This window comes from Passer montanus, unplaced genomic scaffold (genome assembly GCF_014805655.1).
Source record: "Passer montanus isolate IOZ18808 unplaced genomic scaffold, ASM1480565v1 scaffold146, whole genome shotgun sequence".
Lineage (NCBI taxonomy): Eukaryota > Metazoa > Chordata > Aves > Passeriformes > Passeridae > Passer > Passer montanus.
This window is the reverse complement of record NW_024361607.1, coordinates 595,476-614,832: the sequence shown is the minus strand read 5'-3', so window position 1 is coordinate 614,832 and position 19,357 is coordinate 595,476. Positions and strand designations below refer to the sequence as shown.

The 19,357-nt window shown below is 44.5% G+C and overlaps 1 protein-coding gene across 3 annotated transcripts in view; it reads right to left on the bottom strand.

Moving 5' to 3' along the window:
• Positions 1 to 337: 337 nt before the first annotated feature.
• GRIN2B (glutamate ionotropic receptor NMDA type subunit 2B) overlaps positions 338 to 19,357 on the bottom strand; it is a 213,732-nt gene continuing 194,712 nt past the window's right edge. For 2 of the 3 annotated variants that reach the window (XM_039700945.1, XM_039700946.1), the window contains exons 11-13: positions 16,683 to 16,870; positions 14,627 to 14,865; positions 10,904 to 12,814 (exon numbers count right to left, since the gene is read on the bottom strand). In XM_039700945.1, the coding sequence (XP_039556879.1) occupies positions 10,904 to 12,814; positions 14,627 to 14,865; positions 16,683 to 16,870 (2,338 nt within the window). Of the gene's footprint in view, positions 12,815 to 14,626; positions 14,866 to 16,682; positions 16,871 to 19,357 lie in introns of all 3 variants that reach the window. The other variant, XM_039700947.1, reaches the window with a different exon arrangement.

Below are 19,357 nucleotides of genomic sequence, written 5' to 3'. Positions count from 1 at the left end.
CACAGGGAAGTCAGTGAAAAGCTACTTCCCGAAAGGCTGCTGCCTCCACTATATACCAGGCCTCACCTCCAATTATAGATGGTGCTTTGGCCACTGGCAAAGAGACGTTTCAAGATAGCCCTGCCATTCAGGAAAAACATGTACAGAGGAAAGACCCCAAATACAGCTGAACCATACAAACAATAACCGCACAGAACTGAGGTCTCGGAAAGTTGTATTGCTGAAAACACCTCCCTGCGCCCACTAAAAGGACTGTGTAAACAAACAAACAAACAAACAAACATACAAAATAAATCAACAGCTAAACAGTAAACCTTCCCCCCCCCCCCCCCCCCCCCCCCCCCCCATGTTAGAAATTTTGAAAATGCAACGCTAAAAAGAGCAGTTTGCTGTGTTTCTGACCTCAGGTGAGAGACAGCCTGCTCCAAAGATAGGAAAAGCAACCAGACAGGCAAAGAGGCCTCCAAAGCTAGCAGCTTTCTGTGCTAACCTCCACACTGACTGCTATCCAGTGGGAAGGTCATTTCCTACAGCACCTCTTGAAGGCTCCAGCTTGCTAGGAGTTTTTAGGTGTATAGCATGTTGATAATAGCAATAATATCTAAAATACACACACGCACATGTACAAGCATTCACACACATATATCTTCTCTTCCATAAATGACAAACCTGGCAGAGCACAGGATACAATTTGATGGAGAGGAAAGAGCAGCTAGACATGGAAGAAAGCGGAGGAAGTGGATGAAAGTGGTCTGATAGAATGAATCATTGGAGACCACAGGTCATTTTCTTACATTTCATATATATATAAAGAAAAATAAACCATCAAAGAGGCCCAGTGACACCAGCACTAAAGGGCTGGTTAAGCAGACTTAAGATAGGCTAAATGATGAGTGCCCTAGCCCCTAAATGTTGCTCTTTCCTTGTCTGGCTAATCATGGCATCTCTTCATTGGGTCCTGATTGTCTTTTCTGGCTGCTGACAGAGGACAGCAGTGTCTTGTTCAGCAGCTTGGCCAGTTAAAGTGCTGTGCCGGTTTGTGGAGGGCCCCCCCAGAAGGTCATCCTCTCTGGTGCTAGCAGTCTTGTGATCTCTCCTGGAAATGAATGGGATGGGGAATGGCTGCAGAAAGTTCACTTCCTTCTACTCTCCCTTTTCACTGTCCCATCTGGAGAAATGGAACCCCTCCAGAGTGTGGAATTTGCAAGCTCCCTACTCAGCTCCAAGTAGCAAAAGTGATATTCTTTCACATAATGGAATGGGAGACCAAATCACTTCAGCTCAGCTTTTTTGTATATCTATCTGACACAAGAGCAAGATAGGACAGGCTAGTGTTTTCTTGCAAGTGGAACTTCAGTGCTTGCATCACCCTAGGAGGCAGCAAAATGAATAGCAAGGGAGTCTCTTGTTACAGTCACAGATCAGATTGACCAGATCGCTCCCAAAAGACCTTACCAGTCAGTGTGTGATTGTTTTCCTGCTCCACCTACCAGTTAAGGCCAAAGTAGGTAATGAGTGTGGCACAATGGTTTGGAAATGTGGCACAGATGGATGTGGCTTCAGTGGATGAAGCACAGAAGTGAATCAACTCATGGAATGGGTTTCTGATGCTGTAGTCAAACCCTCTACAGGGGTCTGCAACCCAGCCTCATCACTGATTCAGAGCTGGTCCCCTGGAATCCAAAAACAGCAGCCATGCCAGGGTGTACCAGGAAGGAACAAGAAGGTTGCCAATTTACCTGCAGGTACCTACCATCACCTGGCTTTAGCAGCACACGGCTCCCATCGCTTTTGTCTTGGCTCAAACACATGCGTACAAACACCTAAGCACACGCACAGTGGCACCACACATACAAATGTGTGCAGGCTGCATAAATACACATACCAACATGAACCCAACCCTGCTCCCCACGACAGACAAGTGCAAGAAATACAGACAAGTAGCAACAGGCATGCAACATACACATGGTGATCCCAAGCAGAGGGAACCCCTCTAAGCTATGTTCAAGCATGGTAGGTTCCTGGGAGATGAATCCTGGCAAAATACACTGCAGGAAGAGGCCTATGCAAGGAAGAGAATCCAAAAAAGCCATTCCAGGCATCTAAACCCCTAAGTAGTTCTTCTGAAAGCTCCTTGAATTTCACAGGGGTTTAGCTGCCTGTGAAGACAGATCTGGCTTCAAAGCCTGGAAGGAAAGCAGAGGGAGAAAGTACAAAACTTGAATCTTATCCCCTTGACTGATTTTTGTCTGTTCAGGGGCAGGTATCACCTTTTTCTGGTTGACATGGGACTTACCAGCCAAGTGCCCAAGGACCTAGAGAGAAGTCTCACGTAATGAATGCATTCTCTCTGGACACCTCGCAAATGTTGCCATATGCTATACTTTTGGCACATTGAATAAGCAAAGGAAACACAGCAAAGGGCCTTGTGATGTTCAGAAAGGTAACTCACTATTTTGCCATAAATTAATCTATGGGATGTTTGCCCAAGGAGATATCTACCTGTGTCATTGCAATACCACTAAATGGGCCACCATTTCCAACTCCATTTATGTTTAGAGTTCTGCCAGGAGTCACTCAAATGTGCAAACATATACCTCCTCCCAGACTTACAAGAATTTGTAGCCATGTATTCACCAGTACACAGACCTCTGTGGACCATGCTGGGACAGTTATGCCAGCATCATAGCAAGGGTACATCAGAAGCCTGACTATCCTCCTCACACCTGGGAGCAGAGATCCATTCCCAGGTGGCTGTGGTGGTTCTTCTCACCCAGAAATCAGAAACACAGGCCTGCAATGTAATGGCAGCTTGAGCAAGAGTTAGCTGCAACAAGGAGAAGACCGCTGCTCTGAATAACCTCTGGCCATGCTGACCCTTTGCATTGCTCCCTGCACTGCCCATGTACTTCCACACAACTACACTAAACACACAGAGATTGACTGGCCCTTTCTCAGACTGTGGCCAGAAGACCCTGGTGTCTTCAGGGATAAGCAGCCAGCACCAGGGACATTGAGGATGGTGGGTTGATGGATGTTCATTAAGGACCAGTGCAAACTGTCAAAACGGGAAGGAAGGAGATGTTCTTGGCATCTGCCTAAAGCCTCTACCAGTCTCACATTGGCTCTCTCCATGCTTATTCACCATCCTATCACTCTCCTTACTGCTATGACATCAGACCACCAACCCTAGCAGATAATGCCAAGTATCAGCTTATACTGACTTGTCAGACAGAAAGGGACCAAATTCTACCGGGCATTCACTCCCAGGTCTGCAACACAACAGAACTTCACATAGGTCCTTAGAAGCCTCTAGGCAATAAAGGAAGTGTCCTGTGCTTTTAAAAGTTAGCATACTTCTCTCCAGCAGGTTTGCTTTATTCACATAGAGTAAAAGCAAAGAACTGGTACTGATCCTGATATGGGTCAACCTGGAGTGGATAAAAACTCCCTGCTATAAATTTATCAGTCAGCCATCAAGGACAGAAATTATGTTCTTTCTCTGGGCTCTCTTAGAAAATACAATTTTACTGCTCCCTTGCATGGGCAAATTTGCCATACTGATGATTTCTTGAGTGCAAGAGCAGAACACTACCTCAGTGAACATGACAGAGAAGTCAAAAATAGCTACGAAATATCATCTTTTAAAAATCTGGTCATGGCTAGAATTTTCCAGGAGAGAAGAAGTGGATGCCTGCCCTTCACTCATCTTCTACACAGCATTGCACAGGCTGATGAAGACAACAGAGCAACAAGAAAGTAATAAGAGAAGGAGAGTGGGAGAACAGCCAGCATAAGTAATTCTGAGGGAAGAGGCATTGAGATGAAATTGAAGATTTGGTGTAAGATGGGAAAGTAGATCAGAGGCCAAGGAGATGAAGCAGTAAGCTGCTGAAGAGATCAAAACACCTGAAAATGAGGTTCTGAATAAGCTTCATAAGAGGAAGGACAAAGAGCAGAGGAAATAAAGTGATCAAGAATGGCACAGAGGGTCTGAGACCATGCTCCCTCCCCTTTCACTGGTACTGGAAAGACCACAAAAAGAGGGAGAAGGAAGGGTTGGCCAGGAGAGGAAGGCCCATACGGAGGTCCCTGTAATCCACAGTAACAAATGTACCCTGCCGGCATCCCAGGGAGAAGACAATGGGGACCAGGGAAGAGGAAGTAATCAAAGAGCAAAGCACATAGAGAAGGAAACAGCCTTGTGCCTCACACAAACAGTCCCTAGCAATCAACACGGCTTTTATTACAGGAAATTATTAACACCCTCTGCTACCCACCACCCCTTACCAATCCCAAACCTCCCCTCTCTGGGGACCCTTTCTTGGCACACACATATAACATCCAGATAAACTTTCCGAACCAGCAAAAGCAACCACTGAAACAACTTCAAACACCACAGACCAATAAAACCACAATTTAGAAGTTAACTTTCCCAACCCCCCCCATGCCATTATTTAATAAGGAAATACTGTACAGATATAAAACCCACCCTTTTCCCAACCTGAATATAATTGCTTGAGCTAGTTTCTGTACATATATACACATGTATTTACACAGTAATGCTGCAGTCAAGAAAGCAGATGATGTAAAAGTCACAAAGTGAATACATAAATTAAATAACTACCAGCAGAACATTAGGAAAGGTCACGCTGTTCCTACTTGGCAAAAATGTGTTGTGGGACAGAGTCATTAAGTGTACTGCAATGTACTCTGTGTCATGTGTGTGTGTGTGTGTGTGTACATACAGGCACACAAACCTCACAGCTTCCTGCTGTCTCAGGTTTGTTCATGTATGTCTCACTTCCCCAGTATGTCTTGTATGTGTGTACATGCCCAGAGGAACCCCTGTTCCACAGCATGGAATTATTTTCTGACCTGTTGGAGTGCATACCAGTGCTTGCTGTGAACCTTTAATGTCAGGAAGCCAGCAGGTTAAGGGATCTGAACCACTAACACATCACAGAGCTCCTTCTTCACCTCAGCACTCAGGGGACTGTACCCTTGACATTGGCAGACATGAGTCCTGCTCTCTGCAATATGGTTTCACTGCCTTTTTCTATACACAAGCAAGTTTATGCTGTGTCAGTTTTGTTGTCAGCAATGGCAGAAGGGTGCCAGAATTCACTCAAATGGCATGGCTAGAAGAGGAATTTGGGGAATCTCAAGAAATGGACAAAAAATTGAAAGCCAATTTTGAAGTGGTTTTCATTGTTGCTGTTCTAGTGGCAGACACCCAGGTTTGTCTGCAGTCAGCCCCAGGGAGGTCCAGAGGGCCCATGATGAAGATGAAGCAATAGTGTTCATGTTGCCAGTGAGACACTCGGCACCCCAGTTTGCTTTTGATGGGGGAGGAGAGAGGAAGCCACAGGGAACTGTAGGTAAATGCAGCGAGGGTCTATGGCTTGGAAATCTATTTGGCTGCAAATTGAAAATAAGCCCTTGTGGGGACAACAATCAGGTCCCACTAGTTACTATCTCAGTGTAGCTACCTGCAGCATCCAGCAGCATGGTAGGTGTGTTCCAGGTGGACACGCCAGGTGTGTTCAGCAGCAGGGAAGCACTTATGGGAAAGAGTGGGTGCAGATGGGGATCGTGGCTTGGAGTCTGTCCCCATTTGCTGCCAGCAATTTGGTTCCTTTCTCGCACACAGCTCCCAGGGACTCCTGTGGTGACCAGGCATATGCCACAGAAAGGAAGCATAACTGGACCCTACCCTTTGCCAGCTTGGATAGAAAAGTGAGGGTGAAGTGTAATTCCATAGCGCAAGGGCACAGAGGGTCAGCACAAAGTCCTTTCATCAACACTCCTGATCTTTGTCTGCTTCCATTTTCTCTTTCTTTTTGGCAACCAAAAATGTGTGGGGAAGTGCAACCTCCCACCTTTCTCCAAGAGAAGGGCTCATCAAAGGTTGCTTGACTGGAGTGGAGGATGTGTGAAAGGCCTAAGTCTGATCATTGGCTGTGTTCCCAGGCTTGCTTCCATCTGTTGATAAGCAATGGAGGTGGGAGGATATGCCATATTTGATAGAAAGCTCTAAAGCAAAGACTTGCCTATGAAGATCCCTGAGGTATCTCTGATCACTCCAACCTGTCACCACCATCATATTCATTCTTTATCTCCCCCTCTCTCTTTTGCTGGCAATTTTGTTGTGAGCAACAGCCTACTCTGAATGTAAAAACGGGCACTATTCAAGATGGATGCTAATGTCTTCTTGGAGTGAGGAGCTCAACATCAGCAGACATTGCTGAAAAAGAGGCCCATTCTGGCAACTTTTAACCCCTCCATCAAATCCTTTGCAACGCCACAAAGGAACCTTCCTCCCCAGTATGCTGGAAATTGAAGTACCAGTTCCCTGCAGGCAAAGTTCATACTTTGATATTGCTGACCATTTTGAACCCACCGGGGTTCTCACTTGGAGAGTTCTGACAATGCATGCTGGATTTCAGAATGGGATTTTTTTGTCATTGCTGTTGTTGAGATGGGGATGATGTGCTTCATTGTCTCAACTGACAACAAGTTCTGACTGCAGCTTTTCTTGCCTGCTTAGGATATGACATTGCAAGCTCTGATACTGCCGTCTCTGGGAGGCATGATGGGAGACAGAGAACTGGTACACCAGCCTGTGTTGTGTTGCACTACAGTAAAAAGTCGGTGTGAATACTCCAACAAGGTTTATGATGTGGAGATCCATGGCTGCAAGTTCTACCTGCCAGTTGCTTTCTACTGTGTATGGCACATTTCTGATATTTTTTGCATATTTCCTTCATCTCCGTCATAGACATCCTCCTTCAGCTGAGTACATACACTCCAGTACCACTTCAAAAGAACATGGCTCATGAAAATACTTCTCAGAGAGCCATGTCTCTGGCTAGAAGTGAGGAGGTAAATGTCAGAAACATTGCCAAAGGTGCCTAATCTTTCCTGGGAGGCTGTCTGCAAATAATCAGTAGAGGTCACCAACTGTAGAGGACACAATGGTTTTTGCTCAGTATTCTTGTGTGCAGAAAACTTCAGAGAGAGGAAATGTTCCCAGCCACTGCCCCAGAAAATACTGGTGTTTCTACAGCAGAGAGAGAGAAATGGTAAGGCAGGGGATGTGGATTTTTGTCAGGCTCTGGTATGAAATCCCATTCTTTTCTGGACAGGTAATAAACAGCACATGGGTGGTTTTCTAGTATAGACAACACCTGCTGCTAATATTACCTGTTTGATTCACTTGAATACTTACAATGAAAATACACCAAATCTAAAATTCTAAATATATAATCAGAGTTTAATAACATCATTGATTTATTTTCTTGATTATGAATTATACCCTCCCCCCTCCCACCCCTTCCCCTTCATCTCTGTCCCAAAAACTTGTTGACCTGTCAGAACTAAAATAAACAAAGCAACCAGAAAAGATCACTTATAGGAGAAAGGATTAACCTGATGGACACGTGGCCTAATATATTAAGGGAGAAGGCAAAATACCAGACTCCTGTGGTTAGACCAGTGGTTCAGTCCAGAATTTCCAGTTCTTCTTTTCTGGTTGCCCTAGAGCATTCATTTGAGTGGTTTGTGGCACAGTTAATATTTGCAGAGCACTCAGAGTGTTAACAGTGCTACAACAGTAAGAATACTAGATAATGATTTTGGCAAACTATCATTTGCCGATCAGTGGAACAAGGGACAGACCAGTTCGGAGAAAATACGAACCAACTTTCAACCCGGAACACAAAAATCAGAACCTTTAAGAAGAGATTTGAAAAAAGTTCCATTAACTTCTTTTTGGTTTGTTTTCAGCTTAATTTCCCTGCAGAGCCACCCTCCAGGTTTCCTCGTTCCAGGTGGGGAGGGACGGATAAGTACCGAGATAACCACCAAAGAGATTAGCTGCCCTCGTCAGCTGTCAAGCTTCCCAACCCCAAGCCCTTAGGAAATACCAGAAATTATCACGAGCTTTCCCAGGTCCAAGATTTCTAAACCAAAGTAGCATTGGAGAAGTCTCTTAATGTCAAAATGATGGTCCAACCTGAGTGGCCAACTTGATGGTTCACCCCACCACTATCAAGACAGTGTAGTGCCTTGAGGCCCAAATTCCACAGAGAGATGCTGGTACAGAGAGTTTATATGCAAAAAGGAATTGGGGGTGTTCCCATCAAAACATGAAACCCTGCTGGCAAGGCTTGAAGTGACGTTCCGGCGTCTTCCATTCATGAAGATAAAGGTGACAGGGCAATACAGGGGGCCTTGGGGGAACACAACACACATGGGTTTCTCTCTCTCTTTCTCTCTCTCTCTCTCTTTTTTTTTTCCTCATTCATACGGCCTCGACCTGCGTAAACCGCTTCCAAAAATGCAGCCTGAAAAGTCATAGAAAACAAACAGAACGGAAACAAACTTCCCCTCCCTCCCACCCCACGACCTGAATATTCACGAGAAGAGAAACACCAATTTATACAAAAACGCAATAAAAAAGAAATATTTACAAAAGAAAGGAACGCCTTCTTGGTGGCCGCTATCAGAGGAATCTGACAAGCTGCCATGTGTTCTGGATTGCAGATCGCTCTGTTAATTTGTTTGGTTTCTGTTTTTTCTCTTTTCTTTTCCTTTTTGTCCTTGTAATGAGAGAAGAGGGAAAGAGTAAGAAGTTCCCTTACCCCAAAGACTAGGGGGTGGCATCACAAAGACTCTTCCCCTCTTTCCTCCTTAATTTCCTCTGTGAAATATAAGAAAATATTCCCCTCACCAACCCTGCCCACCCTTTCCTTACACACTTTGACTTAACAGGTAAATCCCACCCTCCCCCCTGCCTCAGCTTAAAAAATAAATTAAATAAATAGGTAAATAAATAAAAGGCCTTCTGTTGGCTTATAAAGAGAACGATAAGATAAAATCAACCATGGTGTGGTGAGGAATGTGAGAGAGGTGGCTTTCAGCTCAAGAAATGTGGCTCATAAAGACAGGGCTGCCATCTCCCTTCAGAGTAAATCCTCAGCGGTGTCCCCATGCTCTCAGCACAGGACTCTCTCAACCCTTCACCTGGTGAGCCATGGTGATTGAGACACTGGGACAGACCCAGGATAAGCCATAGAGACTTTGCCATATCTCTCAGGATGGGAGAGGTCGGTCCACACCCCCACCTCAGGAGATAGATGACATATGAAAGGTGTGTTCAGCTTCTCACTCCTACCATTGCTCCTTTTCCTTTAGTTTCACTTGCATCTAAAATGATACAATGAAAAGAAAAAACACTCTTATTGATACTAAGTGCACCAGGAAAGCTGTCACTACAACTGCAGGGATGGGAAACCCTAGGCTATTCCAGCTTTACACCTGTGCTAGTATCTCTCTCTTTCACACAGAGGCACACACACACATACACGCACATCTCAGCTTTGTACATCTTCAGTCTCCAGCACAAGTTTCTGTGCTCTCTGGCATTTATTCAAGCACATCCCTTCCCAGGAAGACAAGCTGTGTACTTCCTCTGTACATTCAATAGTAAATATACACATGTATTTCCCACGGGTGCATACACCCTCCTCCCATTTTCACATGTGCAAGGAGGCATGGAAACAGTCCACCAGCACCACCACCACCACACGCACCCTTCTAGGCATTTCTTTTTTCCTTTCCACCATTGGAAGAGGGCACCCTATTCTTTGCATTCCAACCTGCTGGCTGAGTGTAGAAAGAGCAGAAGGATTAAGCTCCTTCTTTCTCTCCCAGCCTTGCTGAAAGGACATGCCAAAATGGGTTTGGTGTCCCCTGAAGTGACAGTGAAAAAACTCCCAACCTTTTCCTACTCTTCAAGTCTGTTCTACTGTGTTTGTTCTCCAGACACCTCACAGGATACTGGGTTTATTTTGCTTTCTTCACAGACATTTCAAGTATAAAGTTATCATATATACTTGCAGATAGGCAAACCCATACAATATACTGCTCCCACCCTTGAAGAATGCCAGAACTAGTGAGCAGCTCACAGCTAACAAACCAACCCTGTTCCTCGTTCCTCAAATCCTTCTTATTTCTGTGCAAACCAGCATCTTTTGTCTAAGTTTGGAAAACCAAACCTGGAGTCAGGGAGGCTCAAACTCATATTTCACTTCTTTTCTCTCTCTTCCACTGGTCCGCCACAGATTCAATGGCTGTAATAGCCATAGTGAAACCACTAGCCTGACCTGCAGACAAATCTTCCCTCCCTCCACACCCCCCAGCAGACAATTCAAAATTTTAGCGTAAAATTTCTCAGCATATACGCAAATATATATATATATATATATTTCAGCCCTAAACCCCCATAGTCTTCACAAAATAATGTAACAAGAACCTCAATATAGCTAACATGTAAGTGCATCATCAAGTTAGTGTTGTTATTCTCCCTTCACTTTCTCCACGTCAAACACTACTCTCTTCTAGGCAGTTTTAGGAACAGTTGCCTGAGCAAACATGTTTTCCTGCATGTCCATTACACTGCTGCTGCTGCCTCCTCCTGTCACACACGCACATAGACGTGTGTGCATATGCCTTTCCCTGCTGGGAGCCAGCAGAAGTGAACACTAAAGTCAGTGCTGCTCTTCTTCAGCCCACCCCTTCCCTGCCTTTTTCTCTGCTTCCTGAAACCATGAGCAAGGACATCCAACTCCGACATCACTGTAAAGTGCAATGGCCAGGAATGGAGGAGAATGGGAGGAGCGAGAACATGGAAAAAGAGATAAAACGGGAGGCTTGGGAAAGGAGGAGGAAGAGGGGAAACCAAAGAGGTGGCACTTGTCACCAGTGCTGCACTACTCACAACTCCAGTATCCCACAAACTAAGGACGACTCAGGAGAGTAGCTGATGGGATTGATCCCACCCCGCCCTCCCATGCTCCACATACATCCCCAGTCCCTCCCCACACTCTTCCCCTCTCACTCAAACGTCAGACTCAATACTGGAGAGTTTCTCATAAACATGCCCGTTGCTGGAGCCATTGAAAGCCCTGGGGTTTTTGTTGTTAGGCACACAGGGGTTGGACTGGTTCCCTATACAGATGTCCTTCTGGAAACGGGCTGGCACAGCCCCATGAAGGGCTGAGACCACCGGCTTGTTGGTGGTGACAATGGCTCGGAAGTCTGGCCTGGCTTTGGGCCCTCCTGCCACCACAGGCTGCCTGAAGAAATAAGATTTGCTGCCGTGGAGCAAGCATTGGTCATCCCCAAAAGTGGGGATGAAAGGGTTTTGGGTGACCCGGTCGGGGTAGAGCGACTTGCTGAGCATGTAGCCCCCACTGCTGCCGGGGTTGTTGTGGTGGTGGTAGCTGGTGGCGGGCACTGAGGACTTGTTGTTGGCAAAGGTGGTCTCACTGGCTGGCATCTCAAACATGTGGGCGTAGGGGCTCCCCTCCAAAAAGCGGCCCTTGTCCTTGAGGCTGACGCTGCGGGGGGCCAGGGCCGAGTCATCCTTCTGCAGGTCCACAAAGGTGTCGTAGGAGTGCTGCCGGCGGAGTTTGTTGCGGTTCTTCTTCTGCACCTTAGAGGCAGAATTGGAAGGGCTCTGAGGATATTTGGAGGAGGAGGTGGCACTGGTGGCCACGGGCACAGGGGCAGGTGGCTGGTCCAGCTCCTGAAGTGAGTTGTCCTCACTGATGTCATACAGGTTGCCCGCTTTCTTGCAAGCCTCACAGCGGATGCAGGCCTGGCGGGTGGAGTTCTGCCCCACCGTTGATGGCGTGTAGTTGTGCAGCTTAGAAGGGCAACTGCGGCAGAAATTAGCCCCGGTCCGGTCTTCCCAGTCTAGATTGGTCAGGTTCTTCTCCCATGGCGCTGGGACCCCACTCACAACGCTATGCTTGTGCTCATTGCCTCCACCAAACTCGCCTGAGCCATGCTTGTGATGGGCCCTGTTAGTGCAGGATCCACCCCCTCCTCCTCCTCCCGTGTCACGCTTAAACTCATCTCCCCGTTCTTTGTAGATATCCGTCAGGTCCACGTGTTCCCAGTGAGGTGAGTTCTCCTTGGTCCGAAACTGGTCAAGGTAGAAGTCCCGTAGCCCTTCCTTGTCCCTGAAGTAGCGCTTGTGGTCAGGTGAGCGGGGCGGTCGCCGGCGGTAGGCCAGTTCTATCTCATCAAATTCCCTCCGGGACTTGGCAGAGGCTGGGCGCTTCTTCAGGCTGTCCTTGTACTGCTGCTTCCGCCTCTTGGCTGCATTGCCCTCAATGTTGCCATAAGTGACCGTGTGAGTGGAAATGTCAGAGACATCTGAGCGGATCAGGTCGTCATGGGTCCCACTGCCCCCGTAACGGTCACCCTTGAAGGAGAACTTGCCATAAAGGTCACCCAGCTGGCTGTGCTTGGCAGGGGGCAACCCCAGGTCCAAGGGCTTCTTCCCGATGGAGCGCGACTGGGCGTTGAAGGGCGGGTTGTCACAGTCATAGAGCCCGTCAATGGAGCTGGTGCTGCCAATGCTATGGGGGCGGTGGTGGTGGTGGTAGTGGTCCTGATACACATTGCTGTCCTTCAGCTGGAGATTGCCAAAGGTCCTTTCCACCTCGCTAATATAGTCACTAAAGAGGTTCTCCTCGCACGGGGGGTTGTTGTAGGATTTGCAGTCTGAGTGGGTGAAGCTGCGGCGGTGCTCAGAGATGTCATAGACGGATGACTCGCGGCGGATAAAGTCCAGGGCACTCTGTGGTGAGCCATTGACCCCTGACAGGTTGGCCATGTTCTTGGCTGTCCGAAGCAGGCGGAGGATGTTGGAATGGGTGTTGTTCATAGTTGCTGTGGGGGAGTTCATTGCTGACTGGCGTTCTTCAATGGCCACACCATGGATGCAGCTGTAGATACCCTGAAATGAGAGAAAGAAAAGAGGTGAGCGGTTCTGCAAAGAATACACAGAGGGGAACCTAAATTTGGAACCACCCTGTGCTTCAAGAGTCTGTTCCTGTAGGACAGTAGGGCCTATCAGCCTTCCATCATGAAGCACAATCAAATCAAATGAAATAAGATCTGCTCTACCAACCCTTGCTGTTCTGACCCTCTTTCTTGACCCTCACATTTTTCTTTTCCCTCCATTCCTCTTCCTCTGCTTTGTTTCAAGTTGTATCTCCAGGATGCAGGAATGCCTGCTTGCACCTGTAAGAGTTAGTCAAATCTAGGAGGTATAACACAGAATTGCAAAGGGGACAATAATATCCTTGGGAATAAAAGAATCAAGACAAATGATTCTGTGTGGATGAGAGGATGAAAGTATGAAAGTCTGTTTTGGACCCTAAAAATCATCTGGGCATCAGTGAATCGAGACAGGAGCTATCTTAAAAGGGAACAGCTTCATTTGTCATAAACAGCTACCTTTATCACCAGAACACAGATTAGAAAAGGAAACAGAGACAGAGCAGAACTCTAGAATAGGTATTTAGGTATTTTGCATGTGGTTGAATGAGGTACAATAGAATTCTTAATTGCATTCTGTTAAATTTGACAATGATAACAGGCTCTAAATTGACACCCCTGATAGCAGAAGTCCTCTATTCAGCCTCAAATCAGACAACAGAAAGGCCCAATTTCTCCACATTCTCCACAAGCTCATTTCACTCATGACTGTTTGCAAGGGCTATCCCTAGGAACAGAATGAAAGGGGCTCCTTTATTCCCTGACCTTCCAAATGGTGCCTGATGATTAATGTCAATTGTGAAATGGACACCATCACATAATGTTATCATGGTTTCTCAGCAGCTAGCAGATGATTAACACTTTTCAGACCTTTCACCAACCTGGCCCAGGTCTAACAGATAACCACAGAATGAAAGAATCTATTCTTAGCTAAGGGTCACCAAACACAATGCCCCATCTCATCTCCAGACTAAACCACATTAGAAACTAACAATATAGAAGAGAGGCTGTGCCCTTGCATTCAAAAGGCTTTGTCATTTCTCTTCAATATGTTATGCAGCAATTACATACTCCTTGTACAATCAAAGTAGCTTCTGCTACATCAGATGCTAAGCTAAAAAATGCCAAGATTTGACCTCACTTCAGAATGGATCAGGAGAAAGAACCAGTGGCTTGAAAGAAGGAAAATAAAGCTCCAAATGGGATACTGCTAGCAACACTAATAGTGGAAGATGACTCAGAAATGGCTAGAATCTGTTTTAAATGTAAATACTGTACCCTAAGGCAGATTTGCATAAAGCAATTGCTAAGTTTATGTGGTCATCCTCTGTAAAAAGATTTCTGCATAGTTCAGGGCATGCCTTTCAGTTAAGGACTTCTGACTGTCAATGAAAGCACACTTCTAGTTAACAAAAGGTCAGCTGAAAAGCTGTAATTTAGAGGACAATGTAAAACTCCTGAATTTCTAGTCATACTATCCATCATTACTTGATTACAACTCACAACTCACTTTGGAGGAGCAAACAGTAACAGTTAACTTGTCTTGTCCTGTGTTTTCACCTCCATGTGAAATTTCCATTTCCTTTACCATAATCCAGCAGAGACCAAAGAAAAAACTAACATGTTTTTGCAACATTAACAGTGCAAAGATGACACTGTGCAGACTGCCACCTGTGTATTAGACTGTCTTGGTGGATATTCCCATCTCCAGAACCTAGGACTGTCTAAAGAAAGCCTCTGTTCATCCCTGACAGTTAATGGCACTCACCCTGCTGATGGAGAAGACCACACCAGGCTTGCCAGAGCAGACACCCATGAAGCAGTGGCGGAATTGCCAGTAGAAGAGATGCTCACAGATGAAGGTGATGAGACTGAGAGCCATGGCTGCTCCCAACATGTAGAAGACACCTGCCATGTTATCTATATCCAGCTGGCTGCTCATAACCTCATTCTTCTCATTGTGACAAATGCCAGTGAGCCAGAGAGCTTCCAGCTCCTCCATCTCCCCTAGAACGACAGACAGGAGGAAGAAAACAGGTTAGATAATCCTGCAATAGCTGAAGAGCTCAAACTGGGGCAGACTGAAAGCAAGAAGCTGATCTAACGTAATTTCCTGTCTCCACGTTCTTTTTCCACATCTATAACACCAATAAAATATCCTGACTGCCCTTCTGATGGGGCAAGTGCCATTTGTCACAGGAAAGTCAACAGGATTTTTCTGAAGTCTGATATTAGCCATAACAAGCTGTACCACAGGACACAGCTATGATACCTGCTGTGTCTACACTGAGATGTCTACACCGAGATCCTGAAACAGTTGTCCAGCACATGACTGAGGATCTGGCGTCACAAACTTCCACTTTCATTAATTCAATGAAGGGAAAAATTAGTGACTGATAGTGGTAGACAAAAATTAATCACTTCTAGATGAAAACATTGTATGTTTCTAAGTCTGAATCAAAACATTGATTGTTTTCAATCAATTTTTGTTTCCATCATATCCATAGCTCATTAAAACCAAGTGTAATGTTCCAAAAAACATTTGAGTATTTTTACTTGTTTTTCTTCCTTTCAATTTTGTCCAAATTCAACACAAGGACTTTGACCAATCAAAAATTTTACTAATTCATATCAGCTATGAGCAAATGTTCTGTATTCTAATTTCATACACCACTTACTACCATTATGGTGCTGTCATGAGGGGTGAGAGGGAGGTAAACACTCACACGCACACACATATTGAGACATTCAGAACAAACTAAATTTGCAGGATGACAAATTGTTTCATGCTGTTAGAAAAGTTAGTTTTTCACATTTTCAATCTCCAGTCCAGTGGCAGGGGGAAAAAATTCGTACATTTAAGTAGTGCCATAACAGAGTTTTTGAAGCTTTGTGGAGAACTTATGTCCTTCTCTGAAATAGTACATACTAGGCTTTTTAAGAAGCAGAACAATCTATCTGTCAGGTGGCCAATTTTCTGAAGTATGTCCAAGTTATGTTCTTTCCATATTTATAATACCATATGTTATTTTCAGATTTCAGGGGAGAAAAAGAATACTTATAAATAAAATAACCTATGAATTTTATTTATTCATAAAAAAAAGGACACAGGAAAATGTAATGTGAAATTACAAGGAAAGGCAAGACAGGAAAATACTTGCTAAGAAGGAATTTCTTTTGCCATGAACAGTTTTTGTTAATCTAGCAATTTCTCTGTAAATTAAGAGGTGAACTATGTAACTATAATGTTCTAATTAAAAACTCATTCCAAAATATGCTTCTGAGTCTCAAGCTCTTCCTTGGTTTTTTAAATTTTGGTTTGGGTTTTTGGGGTTTTTTTAGGTTTTGGAAAATCTGATCTAGCTCTTTCATCCAGAAATATTTTTCCTTTAATTCAGTCGACTCTGCATAAATAGATCCTGTCTAGAGCTATAAAGTATGGAATAACCACAGACAGTCCAATATAATTAGTGGGTTTGGTCATGGCAAAACCTCAAAGCTAGTGAAAAATTCACACCAGAAATCTTGTTTTTACAAGCTATTTTTCACATAAGATATTTTTCAAACACATATCTGATCTTGTTCTATGAAAACTTTAGTGCTTTTGGCACTAAAGGCTTTTGATGATACCGCTACCCTGCATCAATAACAAGAAAGAAGTGACATTCTCGCATTTTTGCCGTGTTGCCTCTAAAAAAGCCCCATTAATAATTCCATGTTCTCAACTCACATCTGAAGTACCAGAGCCAGAAACTTCCATTTCTTATACACAAAACTCACTATTTCTTAGGAAAATTCCAGCGCATTTTTTTCTTGTCTCTTACCGTCTCCAAAAAGCTGTAGAATCGCAAGATCAACCTGGCGCTTCCAGCCTGAGTCCTTTTGGATGGCAATGCCATAGCCAGTGGAGGCAAACACTTTCCCACTCCCAATTGTCACCAGCTTGCAGCCTTCATCTCTGCCAGCCATGTAGTTTAGCACTGCTGCATCATAAATGAAAGCATCCAACTTCCTGCAGAGGCAAGAAACAAGAGGGTATAGTACAGAAAACATAACATCTGCATGAAATCAAAGGTGTTTTTCGGTAGGTAAGGAAGAAATTAACCTCTTTAAGATGGACTGCAATATGTTATGTAGAATCATAGAAAGGTTTGGTTTGGAAAGGGTCTTAAAGACCATCTAGTACCAACCCCCATGACATGGGCAGGAACACCTTCCACTAGACAAGGATGCTCAGAGCCCTATCCAGCCTGGCCTCAAACACTCCTAGGGATGGGGCATCCACAACTTCATCACCTCACAGTAAAGTGCTTCACCACCATCATGCAAAAGATTTTTTTTTTCCCTATTACCTAATCTTTCAGATTGAAACAATTCCCCCTTGTCCTGTCACAACATGCATTAATAAAAAGTTTCTTTCCAGCTCTCATGTAGGTTCCCTTCAGGAAAGTCACAATTAGGTCACCCTAAAGCCTTCTCTTCTGAACAATCCCAATTCTCTCAGCCTTTCCTTGTAGGAAAAGTGCTCTGTCCTTTTAATCATCTTGTTGGCTTCCTCTGGACTCACTCCACCAGGTCCATGTCCTTCCTGTGCTGGGGACCCCAGAGCTGGATGCAGCACTGCAGGTGGGGTCTCACCAGAGCAGAGCAAAGGGGCAGAATCCCCTCCTCCATCCTGCTGCCCATGCTCCTTTGGATGCAGCCCAGGATACAACTGGCTTTCTGTGCTGTGCCATTGCTGGGTCATGTCCCGCCTCTCATCCCCCTGCCCTCCCAAGTCCTTCTCAGCAGGGCTGCTCTTGATCCCTTCATCTCCAGCTTGTGTTGATTCCGGGTTTGCCCCAGCCCAGGTGCAGCACCTTGCACTGGGCCTTGTTAAGCTTCATGAGATTCCCATGTGCCCCATCTTTGAGCCTGTCCAGGTCCCTCTGGATGGTATCCCATCCTTCAGGCATCATCTTCACCATAGTTAAATAAAAATCTAAGCCTAAAGCTGTCTTACAGGTGAATCTGGGTTATAAATTAGGATAGTTTATTTCTTTCTATCTGCTAATCAATCGTCATTTTGATATTAAAGGAAATTTGGAATACACACATACTGCAAGATAAAGATGAATGAAGAGGAAGTCAAGGGGATCTATATCCTTAAGAATAACTTATATTTCTGTACTTTCATCTTGAAAGAATCTAAAATGCTTTATAAAATATATCAATATTAGATAGCAATGTAGGGATTGAAGTAAGGAAAATATTTTCTTCAATTCAAATGCTGGCATGACTTAGCTGAGAAAAATTCATTTTTTTTTCAAATCAAATACAGTCAGGACATTATGTTTAACCTCTTAGTTACTGTGAAGAGTGCTACCAGATCTTTACCAATGCCAACTGGCCATGAGAGCAGCTTTATAGTTTACCCTGTTGAATTGGTCTTTGTTAAAGAATTTTCAGTTGAAAATCACAACAAAAATTCTGTTTCAACACAGAGAAATCCCCATTATGGACTATGTAGAGAGCACAGTGGCCTGATGAGAGCCTTTTCACACTGCAACAAATTGGACATGGGGGACAGTCTCAGGAGGCTGCGTCTTCCACAAACCCAAAGACAGCTGATGACTAAATCCTCCCACTAGATCTGAAATGAAACATCTTCTGATAAATGACCTAAGGTCTTCCAGCTGCACATTCTCTCTCACACACTATCTTTACAATACACCTCCTGCACACATATTTACAGTATGGTGATTATCTCAGTTCAAGCGTTTATCTGTGAGGAAGTCTGTCCAAGGGTGAATATGAAGCCAGGATGACATCTATCACAAGTGATGACCTCTATCTCATCCATATATTTCCAGGACAGTGCATATTTATTTCCTGAATGATGACTATCTTGGCAAATGTACCTTCCCAGGATGACATCCAGCTATGGTACAGCCATTTGTAATGGGCTGCAGGCCTCTGAACCTGGCAAACAGGTTTAAGACTATTCAGTCAATCTAGTAATTAAATTGGCTAAACATCTTAATTTGTGCTTTGAAATGAACTTTCTCATAAGACTGCAACATGAGTGTAAGCAAAAATGCTTTTTGTTCACTGTGGCTGGGCTCTGACAACCAAAATGGTCAGTTCTGAGAGCAGGTCTTTAATTACAAAGGACAAAGGCTTGCAAAATGTCATTTTGAGTTAGGTCCTTTGCAGACTCACTGTTATTAAAATAGGATGAGCTATTCAAGCATGCTTTTTCCTAACGATTTTTCCCATGTCTCCAAAATTACCCAAGGAAATACTTACATTTTTTTATACTTCCATATTATTCAAATAATGTTTTGTTTAGCCCTTGATACTAAAATATTCCAGAGAGTAGGCTACATCCAAACTATTTGCTTCAAACCTACCTTCCATTATATTGTATTAGCTGGTGATACACTGGGGTGGGATTAGTCTGACAGCTTCCTGATTAACATAATCTTTTATACACAGAAGGAGGGAAAACAAAGGAATT